The sequence below is a fragment of the Acipenser ruthenus genome, chromosome 10 (assembly GCF_902713425.1).
Source record: "Acipenser ruthenus chromosome 10, fAciRut3.2 maternal haplotype, whole genome shotgun sequence".
NCBI classification, from domain to species: domain Eukaryota; kingdom Metazoa; phylum Chordata; class Actinopteri; order Acipenseriformes; family Acipenseridae; genus Acipenser; species Acipenser ruthenus.
This window is the reverse complement of record NC_081198.1, coordinates 40656213-40669215: the sequence shown is the minus strand read 5'-3', so window position 1 is coordinate 40669215 and position 13003 is coordinate 40656213. Positions and strand designations below refer to the sequence as shown.

Sequence of the window (13003 nt, the reverse complement as noted above, 5' to 3'; positions counted from 1 at the left end):
TATATATATATATATATATATATATATATATATATATATATATATATATATATATATATATATATATATATATATATTTAGAAAAGGTGCTTAGGAAGAGTTATTGTCTAAAATAAAGGACACATTAAGAATTGTTTTTCCTAAAGGCCTCAAATTACCAGAAGTAATTCATGTGTGCCTATAATGGAAAGTACAGCATGTAAAAGAATGCAAAATACATTCACCAATTTTATTGTTTATAAACACACGGTTTACAATGTGTGCTTATAGGAAAACGTAAAATGAAGTGATAGTACTGCAGTAAATATCTTAGCCTATCTGCAATTTCTAAAATGTGAATCCCCACTATGTCCACAGCGCCCTCAAATCACTGCAAATGTTTTGGAACACGAAGCATAGCTAAACTGCATTCTGGACAAGAATCAAAACTCCATGCTTGAACAGACAAATGTAAAGGAATCAGTGAACAGGTTAAAAAAAAAAAAAAAAAAAAATGTAAAGGAATCAGTGGGGTTATATAGCATTATCAAAGCCCACTATGAAACCAATGTTTTCTGCAAACAGCAATACAGGACCATTTTGTGCAATAAGACTAATTAAATTTCACAAAATAAAAAGGTGTGTAATTCAGTAGATTAGACAGAACAAGCCTCCAACTACTACATAAAGTAGTTGCAGTAAAAACTTTTTATAAATCTGATTTGGGGATTGTCACCAGGTGAATTCATGAGAAGGGAACTAAAATGAGATTAACCTAATTTGTTTGGTCACAGTTCAAGCAGCACAGCAGTCAGACATGCAGACAGTAAAGGCAAGCACATATTTCACATTTATTTGCAATTGCAAATGCATTCACTTTAAGAATGGTAATTTAAAAGTATACTCTAAGCTTAAGACTGTTCAGATGACAGGATTACCAACTGTGTACCAGCATCAAACAGCTGACTTACTAAGACCTGTACACCATGAACCTTGCTCTTTCTCAAATAAGCGAATCCAAAATAAATCCACACCACACCGAAAAAAAGATTCCCTCTGTAAAGATGAATAGAATTCTACGACAGAGTATTTAATGAGTGACATTTTCTTAGAATACAGAGAAGATAAATGTAGGTACCGTCAAAACAAAATACATCAGTGAGACAGGGCTGTGAAGTGATTGAGCATTACTTTATATGAAAAGAGGCTGGTGGAAGCACTTTCATTAGCCTAGCATTGTGACCCTGGGTCAGCAGCTGAATAAGTAACTCACTACTAATGATTTCTATCACAACTGGCCTATGACCCCTGATCACTCTGAATTGCATGAGCAAAATAAAATAAAAATAAAATAAAAATGTACTTCTACATTCAACCTTGTTGCAAAGAAACATACCTCAGACAAGGGCTTTTGAAAACTTACGTAATGAGAATCCTAGATTTTTTACTTACATATTCTGGTTTTAATTTTTTGTCGCTTCCTCTTACAGCAACTTTCTCCAGTTTGTCTATAATTGGCATGATAAACTCTTCATCCTTTAGCCGGAGTTCCTCATGGATGATTTCAATGTCTCGCACAGGATCGACAGACCCTTCCACATGGATAATGTCTTCATCTTCAAAAGCACCTGAAAACAGCACAGGTTCATTATTTACATACTCCAAATAATTAATGCTAGCAATGCATCATTATTTGAGCGGTAACTGCCAAGAGACAGAGATCAGGTGTAAAATACTTATCAGAGTTCAGTATTACAATTCAGATCCTTTTTACATTTGGGGGTGAAATAATGTAATTTGATGTTCACAAATGTTGCTTGTACTACAGACTTTATCCATAGTTTCCAAATTGTGCACATAGCTTAAACATGTAATTGCTAATTTCTTGTACACCTTTAACAGCTGCCTATTTGTACTGTGAAATTTATTTATTTTTACACCAACTCATTTTCCAAGAACAATTATTTTACATTTGAATTCTTTACAGGAAGCAATTTGTCCCCATAGTTTGACATATTTCTACCAGATGTTTTAAAATTACATGTTTTTCAAATATATTATTCATTAAAAGGACTTGTGTTTATGTATCTGCGGTATTACTCCACATTCTGCAGAAAGACAGATTTAGAATATTTTCCAAACTGTACTGCAAGCAGGTAACCAGGCAACAAATATCCCAGCAGACTGCAATGTCAGTAGCAGGAGTAGGATTGAAATTTAACAGTAACAGTAAACTAGGACCACCAATTGCTGAATAATAAGATAAAATGATAAAAAATCTCAGTGGTCTGAACAAACCGAGGTAAGTACACGGCATCACAGGTGTTGATAGTGGTTTAGACTTCTAGTCCACCCTGATCCCTACCTGTGCAGTTGGGGTGAATGAATGTATACTCCATAGCAAGACAGCCAGCTGAAACTGAATATTAGTTGTTACAATCTTTTATTTAATCCCATTCAATTCCATTGTTTTGAGTAACAACGCCAATCAAACAGTATTACAACATGAAAAAGCATTAGAATGATTTTGTCAACCAGAGTAAGGGTTCCATGGTTAATTCTGTTATTTAATCAAAAGTGTGTTTGCACTTTTTATAAACTCAAAAAAGACCTATTAAGGAGCGTAACAATGTCATTAACAAGAAGTACAACAAAATAGAAACTAGTTATAAAAAATAGATGATTTAGTTTGTTGCTTAAATGTCCATACACCAGACATATACTTACTAGATGTGAAGGGCTGGGGAGTTGATGGGGATTTTTAGTGCAAGTATTGAATAGAAAATATTACAGAAAAAAAAGAAAACACCTTTACTGAATCACAACATTCAGGAGCATGAAAAAAAAGGTTGAAATCAGCCTTTCTTCTCTAAATCAATCTGCTTTGTTGCGATGGTCCTGATGGTGATTAGATAATGAACCACTTAGGCACACAATTTACACAGCAGCTAATTTCATCGCCCTGATTCCAGGGTATGGGTTTAAGGCCATCCAAAAGAGCAGAAGAAGGTGCATTTGTCACATGAGTGACAACTATTCACACAAACCTAACAAAATGGTGCTGGCCCTTATTAGAAACACATGCTATTATCACAGATTTAAAGTGCAGTAGGGCCATAATTTCAAACTGCCAACTGGAAACAGAAGGAAAAACAACCACATATCGCTTAAGTATGTTCTCTGACTCTTGCCCTTTCAGAACATGATGTGGCCAGATAATGCACCCTACCTTTACCATTCATTTACCATAGCTAAACCATCAGAACACTGAAAAGCAGAGTGCTTTTTGACAGCTCAAGGTTAGAATATGATCAAGATAATTTGCAGATGTCTCTAGTATGAATCACAGGTTTCTTAATGTATAATTGACAAAGGTAAATAATATTCACATGCATTAGCATGTACTGAAGCACATGCACAATTAATATCTTCAGAAATAAAATTGGTCTGAAAAAAAAAAAAAAAAATCTAAAATGTGCATTTTAACACCTGTTGCTTAGGTTCAGCAGGTGAAAAGAGACAACTGGCTTAGCCATGGGAACAGAGGAGGTTGTCCTGGCAAGTGGGCTCCAGCGGTTGACATGCAAATCAGCCATTACAAATTGGGTAGGAAAAGTGGGTAAAAATGATTTTGAAAAAACAAAAGAAAAAAGTCCAATACAATATCTTAATTCTGTTTTGGGGGTTAATCTTTCAATTTAAGTTTCTTGTTCGATGTATTATTTTGCGATTCCCTTTAGTGGCAACATGCTAGTAGCATGTCAGCAAGCAGCCTCCCGCACAGCACTCTCTGGTGACTTTTCTTTTTTAACCCCCCTCCTCAGTGAGGCAATTCCTCACCACATCACTGAGTGGAACTCTCTCCCAATGCAGAGTGGAGATCAAAAAACTCACCATATGTTCAGAGCCCGACCCTACTGTCGGCTCTGGGGGTGGGTACACTAAAGGTCACATTCACAAACATTTGAAAAGAAAACAAAATGGGATGTTACAAACCTCAATATAAACAAGTATTCAAAAAGTCTGTTAGATGGACACTCGCAGGCATTCCAGGATGTGAACGATTAAGAGGTCCTCCAGAACTGTTGTATTTTATCAATACCAAATGTGAAGCCGAAACATTCATACCAGACTTATATGCAACTAACCAGGGTTTTCTCTCTTCTTGGCACTAGGAGATTCTAACACAACATTTTTGCAAGTGTTTTATTTTAACCTTTCCCAGAATATAGCTGGACATACTGCGGTTGTGCAGCAACCTTTATGGACAAATTAGAATTATATATAAAAGATTTAAAAAAAAAAAAAAAAAGGTTTCTGTGCCTGTGGCACCAATTTAGTAATCAAAGTAGATTACTCTAGTTATACAATGTGGATCGTTCACTTTTCCACTCTAAACAGTGACTGATTTCACTGTGTGTATATATATATATATATATATATATATAATAGAGTCTGGAAATTTGGTATAAAGTACCATATTGGCAATATAATAAAGAAATTAGGTGATTACTTTTACACCCATACAACTAAGGCTCCCTGGATATGGTTGTCTGCTAAGAGATAATAATAATATTAATAATAATAATAATAATAATAATAACAAAGATCCAATAACAGTTTGTTATGCATTCAGCTGAACAGTACCACTGCACTTCGGTGTAGGCTGTTATCAAGCAATTAATTCTCTTACTAAAATTAAGTTATCTAGTTACTCTGACTAATCAGGGCTGTTTTGGCTTTTTTTCTTTTTCAGAGGTACTTAACAGTATAAACAGTTCACTTACAAGAAACGGAAAAGGGCTAATCAGTGGAATTATTGTTTTGCTGTTACAACTTACAATTCTAAATGTATGCACCGATTGGTCTGAAGATTTGCTGTTGTATGCTATGTCCACGTATGAACTGTAAGCTACCAAAAATGTGCAGAATGCATTTTTCAATGCTGCATCTTAAAACTGACCTGTTTTATATATTTTAAAATAAATCATTGTAAAGTTCAGCAGTTTAATAGTAGTCATAAAATATCTTGCAACATTATTTTGTGGCATCATAGATGATTCATAATACCATTAATAAATTGATCAACACTGTTTGTAGAAAACTGTATTCGTGGTTGTTTTTATTTTTAAATTAAAATGATGGTGTTGGGGCAAATATTCAAAATAAATTCCTTTGTTCAAAATGTGTTCACATACTGTAACATAATTGATAAATGGCTATCAAAAGGATATCACTCTGTCCCCAGGGAGCCATGGGCACTTTCTTGCATATGTTTTGGGAGTATCCAGACGTGGCGGCATTCTAGGAATGGGTATCTTCAACTTTGTCGAATATTCTTGAAAAAGATATTCCTCGCTCTCTTACGGTTCTGCTATTGAATGCTGACTCTTCTTTTGACCCATCTTTGCAGCAGAAACGGATTTGGTTAGTTGGCCTCACAGCCGCTAAAAAAATGATGGTTCTTTGCTGGCAGCCTCCGCACTCCCTTTCATGGTGCCACTGGACCCTCGCTTTTCTTGACATCATTTACTTGGAACTGTCTATCGCCCGGGTCCATGGAGCCAGGGAGGGGACTGTGCGGGCCTGGAAAGTGGCTGCAGATTCCATTAGATCTATAATAAACCTATACCCAGCTACTATTGACTGAACTAGGTCCCTGAGGTCCTTTATGGGGTGGTTTGGGAGGGAGGTTGCCACCCAGAGAGGGGGAGGGATAAAAATTGAAAAGATGTGGGGAATTTTTTGTTGTATTGTTCCCCAAATAAAAGATTTGATTAAAAAAATATGATATCATCCAGGAAACCAACAGTGATGAGCGATTAATCTAAAACATGGTTAATTTCCAATTATTAAATTAAACACAGAAACCGACTTCGAACGATTAATAAACTGCACAATTTCGATTGCTTATTATACTATAAAACTTCACATCTTCTTAATGGTCACTCATCATAAAAGTTAGTTTCGCATTCCAGTGGTTCATGTCAGGCAACCACTGAAGCTGCTCTCACTCTGGGATCTGTAGTCCACGTGAACCTTGAGATCTGCTCTCCTGTCAAAGCTCCCATAATGCATACAAAATAGTGTCACTAACAAAAACATACAAGGAGCGTAGCGTATCTGAACTATTCGTTATAAATACTTGTCAGAGAAAGAAGGTGAGCGAGTTTTTAAATACTGTAAGTTCATAAATACAAACAATTTTTATTTTCTTTACACATTTATCAATAACCTTATTAATAACATTTCATTCAGCAAGAGAAAAGCAAGGGATATTGCATTATATAAATATGGGTTCAGTCCATGTCAGATCAATCACCCTCGAAACCGAAGGTTCACAGATTTCGATATAAAAATGTATTTATAAGGGAGCTACCCAAAGTTATTGCATCTATTACTGTTCACTCGGTTTCTCATTTTAGTTTGACAGGTTATGAAATTATCTATTTAATAAAAACAAAAATGTGTCAAATTACTCTCTTGTATTACATTTCATTTAATAATTAGTAATTATTAAATGAAACATAAGAAAGAATGGCAACTTGAAACAAAATATTATAAAAATAACTGTAATCTATTACAATTATTTTTTTTATAATTTTGTTTCAGGTTGCCACTCTTGCACTAGGTTATATTTAATGAGTTAATAAACTGCCAGCCATGTATTATTATTATTGACTTCAATATAATGCATACTGTAGGTTTGAAAGTGCTATTGAAACATTATTGAAGTTTTATTGTAGTTCTTAACTAGAAATTAAAAAAAAAAACATTTAATCAACCTTTTTGTGACTTTTTTCCCCCTTAAGAATGATGTTATTAGAATAATTGCTAATCGTAATCGGGACTATTTTCAAATATTGAATCGACTTGTAAAAATGATAATAGTTCACTACTAGAAACCAATACATACATTATGTCTGAAATAAATATTAAACTGCTATTAAGTGTTTAGTCATTTCCCCTTGAATGTTATTGTTTTATCTGTGCTTATTGGTTAAAACCTTAAAATCATAAACCTGCCTATGTATAATGACTAGTAGTAGTAGTAGTAGTAGTAGTATTAGTAGTAGTATAAAGCATTGCAAGTATTTTAACATGCAGGATGAGCACTGATGTGCCTCCTCTCATTCATAACTTTTCTTACTGTATGTTCTTATCTTATTTCAGGAATGATCAGTTAAAAGCTATACAAAAAAAGTGCTCCAAGACAGCACCCCTTGTTTAATTACATAAGCAAATTTGCATTAAAAAAATATATTTTTATTATACTTGGTCTACAACAGCTAAATCATCAAGCACACTGCATTTACAGAGAGCTTCTATTTTCAGTTCTTCATTCTAAAGTAATTTGCTTTAATTTAACCCAATTTAACCCATACTTCACACCATCTCCATTCAGCCTTAATAGCAGTGTTCCATGCATAAGAAAAGAAGGGGAAATCTCCACAATTAGAACCTTAACGACTGCATCCAGTCAGGCCTTGAAGAAGACTGCACTCAGAAGACTGTGGCGCCAAACAAAGCCACAAGCCTGTTAAAAAAAAAAACTGGCTCCAGGAGTCAAGTCTATCGTGGCATTTAACATTTTACCACTTCAGTTATTGTACGTTTTAAAAAGACCAATAGCAGGTGTGCCTTTATTGACTGAACAAAAGCCTTCACCTTCAAAAGAATCTCAAGAGCCTTCTGTCAATGAAACTTAGCAACATATTTTCTACCAGAACATCATATGCTAGATTTATAAATGTGATGCTTTACTTTTACAACAAATAAATTAGATCTGTTTAAAGATATTGTGACGCAACCTTTACATTTATGTAAATCGAAGTGTGAATTTAGTATCCTCTTAACAATAACATTATATTATATTAAAGAACTCTTTTTGCTAATAGGGAAAATGTTTTATTTTTATTTTATTTTTTAAAAGAGCATTTAATATTACAATGCTTTAGAACTTTCACAATAGGCTAGGGTGGAGTGTTGATGACTTCCCAATCAACAACTTCCATTTTGGTCCAACTACAATCAAACATTGTTCCCGGAATCTGCAATAAATCTCTCCTGTTGTACTACTACATTATGCATTAAGCAGCAGCATTTTAAAGTGCCAGTATTTTAAAAAGGCATTAAAAATGACTGTATGCCTTCACATCTTTGGTTGTTAATACAGGTACAGTATTTATGGATCAGTAACCTAAATTCCATGAATGTAAATAAGAAAATATTTTCTTGGTGCAGGAATGAATTTTAAATATATAGGCAGCATAGCATTGCCTTTTATTTAGCCCCTCGAGTAAATGTCTGAATTAAAGACATACTGTACTGTAGCTCTCACACTCTCTCTCATCATACCTGTAATTTACAAAAGATCAGAGCTTTGCACAAGACAAAGTAACAACTGTTTTACAGAGTGTTGAAGTAGTTTTTCTGGTTGAAAAAAAATCTATATTATAAAATATGTTGTCCCTTTGAAGTACAGTGCAATGGCCATTTACTACAAAATGAGTAGAGACCAAAATAAACATTCCAGATCCATATCAATCATGTTTAAACTGATTTCAGTAATATTCAAAGACAACATGTCACTGATATACTTTACAAATTACAGCATTACGGTATCATGGACATCATTTACATGTTATCACATGTAAACTGAGGAAATAGCATACCAAACAAATATACACTACATGCACAATTTTTTTGTTTTTATGATATTGTAGCACAAGCCACAAACCAGTAATTTATCCATTTTTTTTTATAATAGCATAACCGTCTTTGCAATATGCAGAAGCTACCTCCTTCTATGAAGTTTTAATGTCATTCTGTTACTCTGGAAACTAAACCAACGTGCTCCTGCTGCTACATACAGCAGTAAAAGGTTATAGCTTTCTTACGCAAGATTCACTAACTCATTCACTAAAATAAAATGGTTTGTACTATTATTTTTTGTTTATACACAGTATAGTTTGTGCAATATAAATTCAGAGGTCTGAGTAGCTGAATTTAAAGAGTAATTAGCGGGGTTCCGAAAAAATACAGCGTTATACGTCCCCGCGTGTTGCTACAACTGTTTAAATAACGTACTTGTCATTTTTCTTTTCATTGTTAAAATGGACAACTTGTTACACTTATAACTTTAAAATCTGTTTCAAAATGGCTGCTCTAGTGCACTGGGGTTTGAGATCTGTCCTCTAAAATTAGTGCAGGAAGAGCGATTATTAAAAAAAAAAAACACACACACACACACGTGTGACAATCAGTGCACTAGAGTGGCCATTTTGAAAAGCAGCTTTGAAACATACTTTAAAGTTAGAAGTGTAAAACATTGTCAGGATGTTAACAATGAAAAGAAATTACAGGTACGTTATTTAAACAGTTGAAGCAACACACGGGGGCATGTAACGCTGTATTTTTCAGAGCTTTAAGGATCGAGTTGTTAAGCTGTGGTCTGTAAAAGACACTGCAAACAGAAGAGTTGAATTTGAATCCACAACAGACATATTTGCTCTGGCCTTAGTGTTTAAATAGGAAAATACAAAGAAAAGAAAGTCACTAGTACATTCTGTAATTCACAGTGATCACAGTGCAGGGAATACAACAGTCATTCCAAGAATCAATAACTGTAACAGATTGATGTGAAGTAAAAATAAATAGCCTACATCTTCCAATCTATTTATAATCATCTTAAATACATTTGAAAAGCACCATCTGAGGGGACGATTGGCTAAATGTTTTGATTCCTGAAATACAGGATGTTATGATTTGGTATGTTACCATGTTTACATCTACTTTATTACATCACATACAAATATAAAATGAGGAAGTCAATTATTTTGAGAACACAAAATGAAACTTCCAGTTTATACATCTGTTGTGTGACTGGGAAAATGAATACAATACAAAATTTCATAAGCTAAAAAAAAAAAGAAGTGTTCATTTCCTTTTCATTTTCTTCACTGCATTTTAAGAGCAGGGCTGAGTAGGCTGTGATTGAAAGAAGCTATCTTATGTACATCACTGTTGTCCCACATCATTCAGAGAACAAACCTTTTTAGATCTTTAACAATCGTAGGCGTGCTGATTGCACAGGCACCAGCAATTTCCTAACCGATGGCCACCTGAACAATGATGTGTTCAGTTTTCAGCCCCTCAAGCCTTTCAAAGGTGAATCATTTCACAGTTTGGATCTGGATCTCCATAGCAACTTCTCTTTGAGGGGTTTAGAATCACCATCCAGTAATTCTATGATCATCAAGCTCAGCCATTCCCAATAGTTCTTTTCACAGCAGATGGAAAAGGAAGCCTTGAAATTTTACAGTCTATTTCAGGCAATTCATCTGGCTGCCTATTAGAATTCAAAATATTTCAACCTTCAATCACGAAGCATGTTATCTGAAGCTGCGGTGATCTCAAGTCAAGACATGCAGACATTTTAGTCTAATCATCCATGATGAGAAGAGACTGACACAAATTCTTAATTCAACCAGCATCAAAATGCTTATTTTAACGGCAATGAAAACATAACATACATCATTTTGTCACAAGTTTCTGCTAAAGGCAAATATAAATCCCAAATGCTGATGATGAATGCTATGTGCAACAGACTTATTCCAATTATTATTATTTAACATAATTTGAACACTATGGGCTGATTTTTCAAAGCGTGTCAATTTTACTGTAACCACTCACTGTCAGCTGGTTTCACAGACCCATATTAGCAGTAGTCTTAGACCACCTTACCTAAAGTAACATTAGGTAGTTCAAGATTGAGTGCTAAATGTTAATGTTCAAATTCAAAGAAATCAAACTAAATTCTGTATTTATCTGCTTTGTGTTATCTAAACAGCTTAGTACATTATGCATTGCTTGCTAAATGGATAATAAGACTTTTGTGAACACTAGACCTCAGAAAGAGGTGCAACATCATTGTTGGTTTTCTGTCCCCACAAACAGCCATTCATTTCAATTAGAGCATTGCTGCTGCTGCAGGTCAAGCAACCTGAAGTAGGTATAGATATATGTTCAGATATATGTTCAAGCTTTTTTTTTATTCCCCAGATAACCAATGGTAAAAAACATGTAACAATTGTTATTATGTTGAATGATATATTGCCATGCTACAGCATGAGAAACAACAAAAGGTAATGCATATGTATTGAACATCACAGGGTGTTCTAACTCTGAAATAGCCTATTTAGAAAAATGGCAAGACAGAGCTGGTGAGCATTCATAGACAAAACAAGCACCAACTCCCAAAGGAAACCCTAGATCTGGTATCATGTGCAGCTTTTAACAACTCGGAACTACAACATCACTTACATGAAGTCCCACACTATTACCAGTTTGCATCTTCCATCTAAAACCAGTTGTACACCTGTTATGGCTCAGGTATAATCGTACTGGTTGATTCTCATGCCAAAATACCACGACACATGCCAAGACACCATTGAAAAGCTCAAATGTACTCTAGAAAATGTTAAGCATTCCCTAAGCCTCATCCCCTGAGGGTCAGGAAGTCTGCAATCATGGTGATGAGAAGAGGAACCTAAACAAGGACAGTAGGTTTGTCACCTTGCAGTTGCTTTATTTGTTGACTTGGCCACTGTTAAAGTATTAATGTTTAAAACAATTAAGTAAACAAATCTTCCCTCCACTTTACATCGCATGACTACTGACTCCAAGCTTCAACTGTCAACATTCCAAGAACACAAAGAGAGAAAGAATTCGAGTTACCTCCTAATTTACTAAGTATCTGTATTACTGATGTGTGCGAAGTAATATTTTACATTTGTCTGATTATAAAATGCTTGCTCTTTAAGAAATCAATGTACAGTACACTGAAGATTTTAAAAAAAACAAAAAAAACACAAGGTCATGTTTATTAGTTGGACCTACTGTATAACTCAACACTGCTACCGATTTTCAAAAACAATTTTTAATCCAAGCTTAATCAAAATGGGTTTGATATTTTAACTTCTCTTTAAAAATGACACCGTTTGTAATCCTAAACTAAAGCCTATTCTGAACAAAACAGAAATTGCTTTAAAAAAAAAAAAAAAAAAACAGCGCAAAGCTTTTAAATGAACCTTTTCCATCCCTTCTGGAAACAGTTTATGATCTCAATTGTAGAACTACTGATATTAAACAAACATTATATCAGAAGAAAGAAACTGTGAAAATATAACCACAGTATTTAACTGAGGATAAAGACAGGCTTAGTGATACTGTACAGCAAATGAAAAAATTATGTACAAACTGAAACATTCATTTTGATTGCCTATATAAAACCACCACAATTGGAGTCAGAGAGACAGTGGAAAAAGTCTTGGGTAGTTCAACAGTCCCCTGCAAAGAATAGAGAAGTATACGCTTCCAATTTGTTCTTTGGCAGTGCCACCAACATCCCTGACAATATCCCTGACTGGGCTTCATCTATGCTGGAAAGCTTTCTTTTCATTTTTTTAATGGAGTTCTTTTGCCATGTATTTAGGGAATCTGTTTTCAAGATGTCTAAGACTAAATAGATTTCAGGAGGTTTCTTGTAAGCACATCCAATATTTATATCTGCAACTAAATCTATTCACAATGGAAATAAATAATTATACAAAGTTATATGAAAAATAAGCATATACTTCACCTCAAAAGCTACATAATACTAAGATCAAGTACTATTGTTTGTATTTATAAAATTTGCTTATCCAAGCTAAGCCTCCTAACACATAAAACACTAGTTTGTTATTACTATTTTAGAATCACCAGGAATTTGCCAAAAAAAGACTGACTTCTTATATAAATATTCATCATATGGAAGCATCCAGGTAAAACAAGGGAAAGCAAAAAAGGGAAAATAATATTTTTGTCCCGAGAGGCAAAATAATGTCTAGCAAAATCTTTAGCCTTTAATTACATCCTTTCAAGGTATACCATAGGAGGTTCAAAAGGACTGACCTACAAACAGGAACTGTAATTATAATAAGGATTTCATTGAATTCTATAACACATGGGGGGGGGGGGGGGC

The 13003-nt window shown here is 34.3% G+C and overlaps 1 protein-coding gene across 2 annotated transcripts in view; it reads right to left on the bottom strand.

Moving 5' to 3' along the window:
- LOC117410887 (obg-like ATPase 1) overlaps window positions 1–13003 on the bottom strand; it is a 38991-nt gene that overhangs the window by 19994 nt on the left and 5994 nt on the right. For both annotated transcript variants that reach the window (XM_034017800.2, XM_034017809.3), the window contains exon 5: window positions 1432–1607. In XM_034017800.2, coding sequence (XP_033873691.1) covers window positions 1432–1607 — 176 coding nt within the window. The remainder of the gene's footprint in view (window positions 1–1431; window positions 1608–13003) is intronic.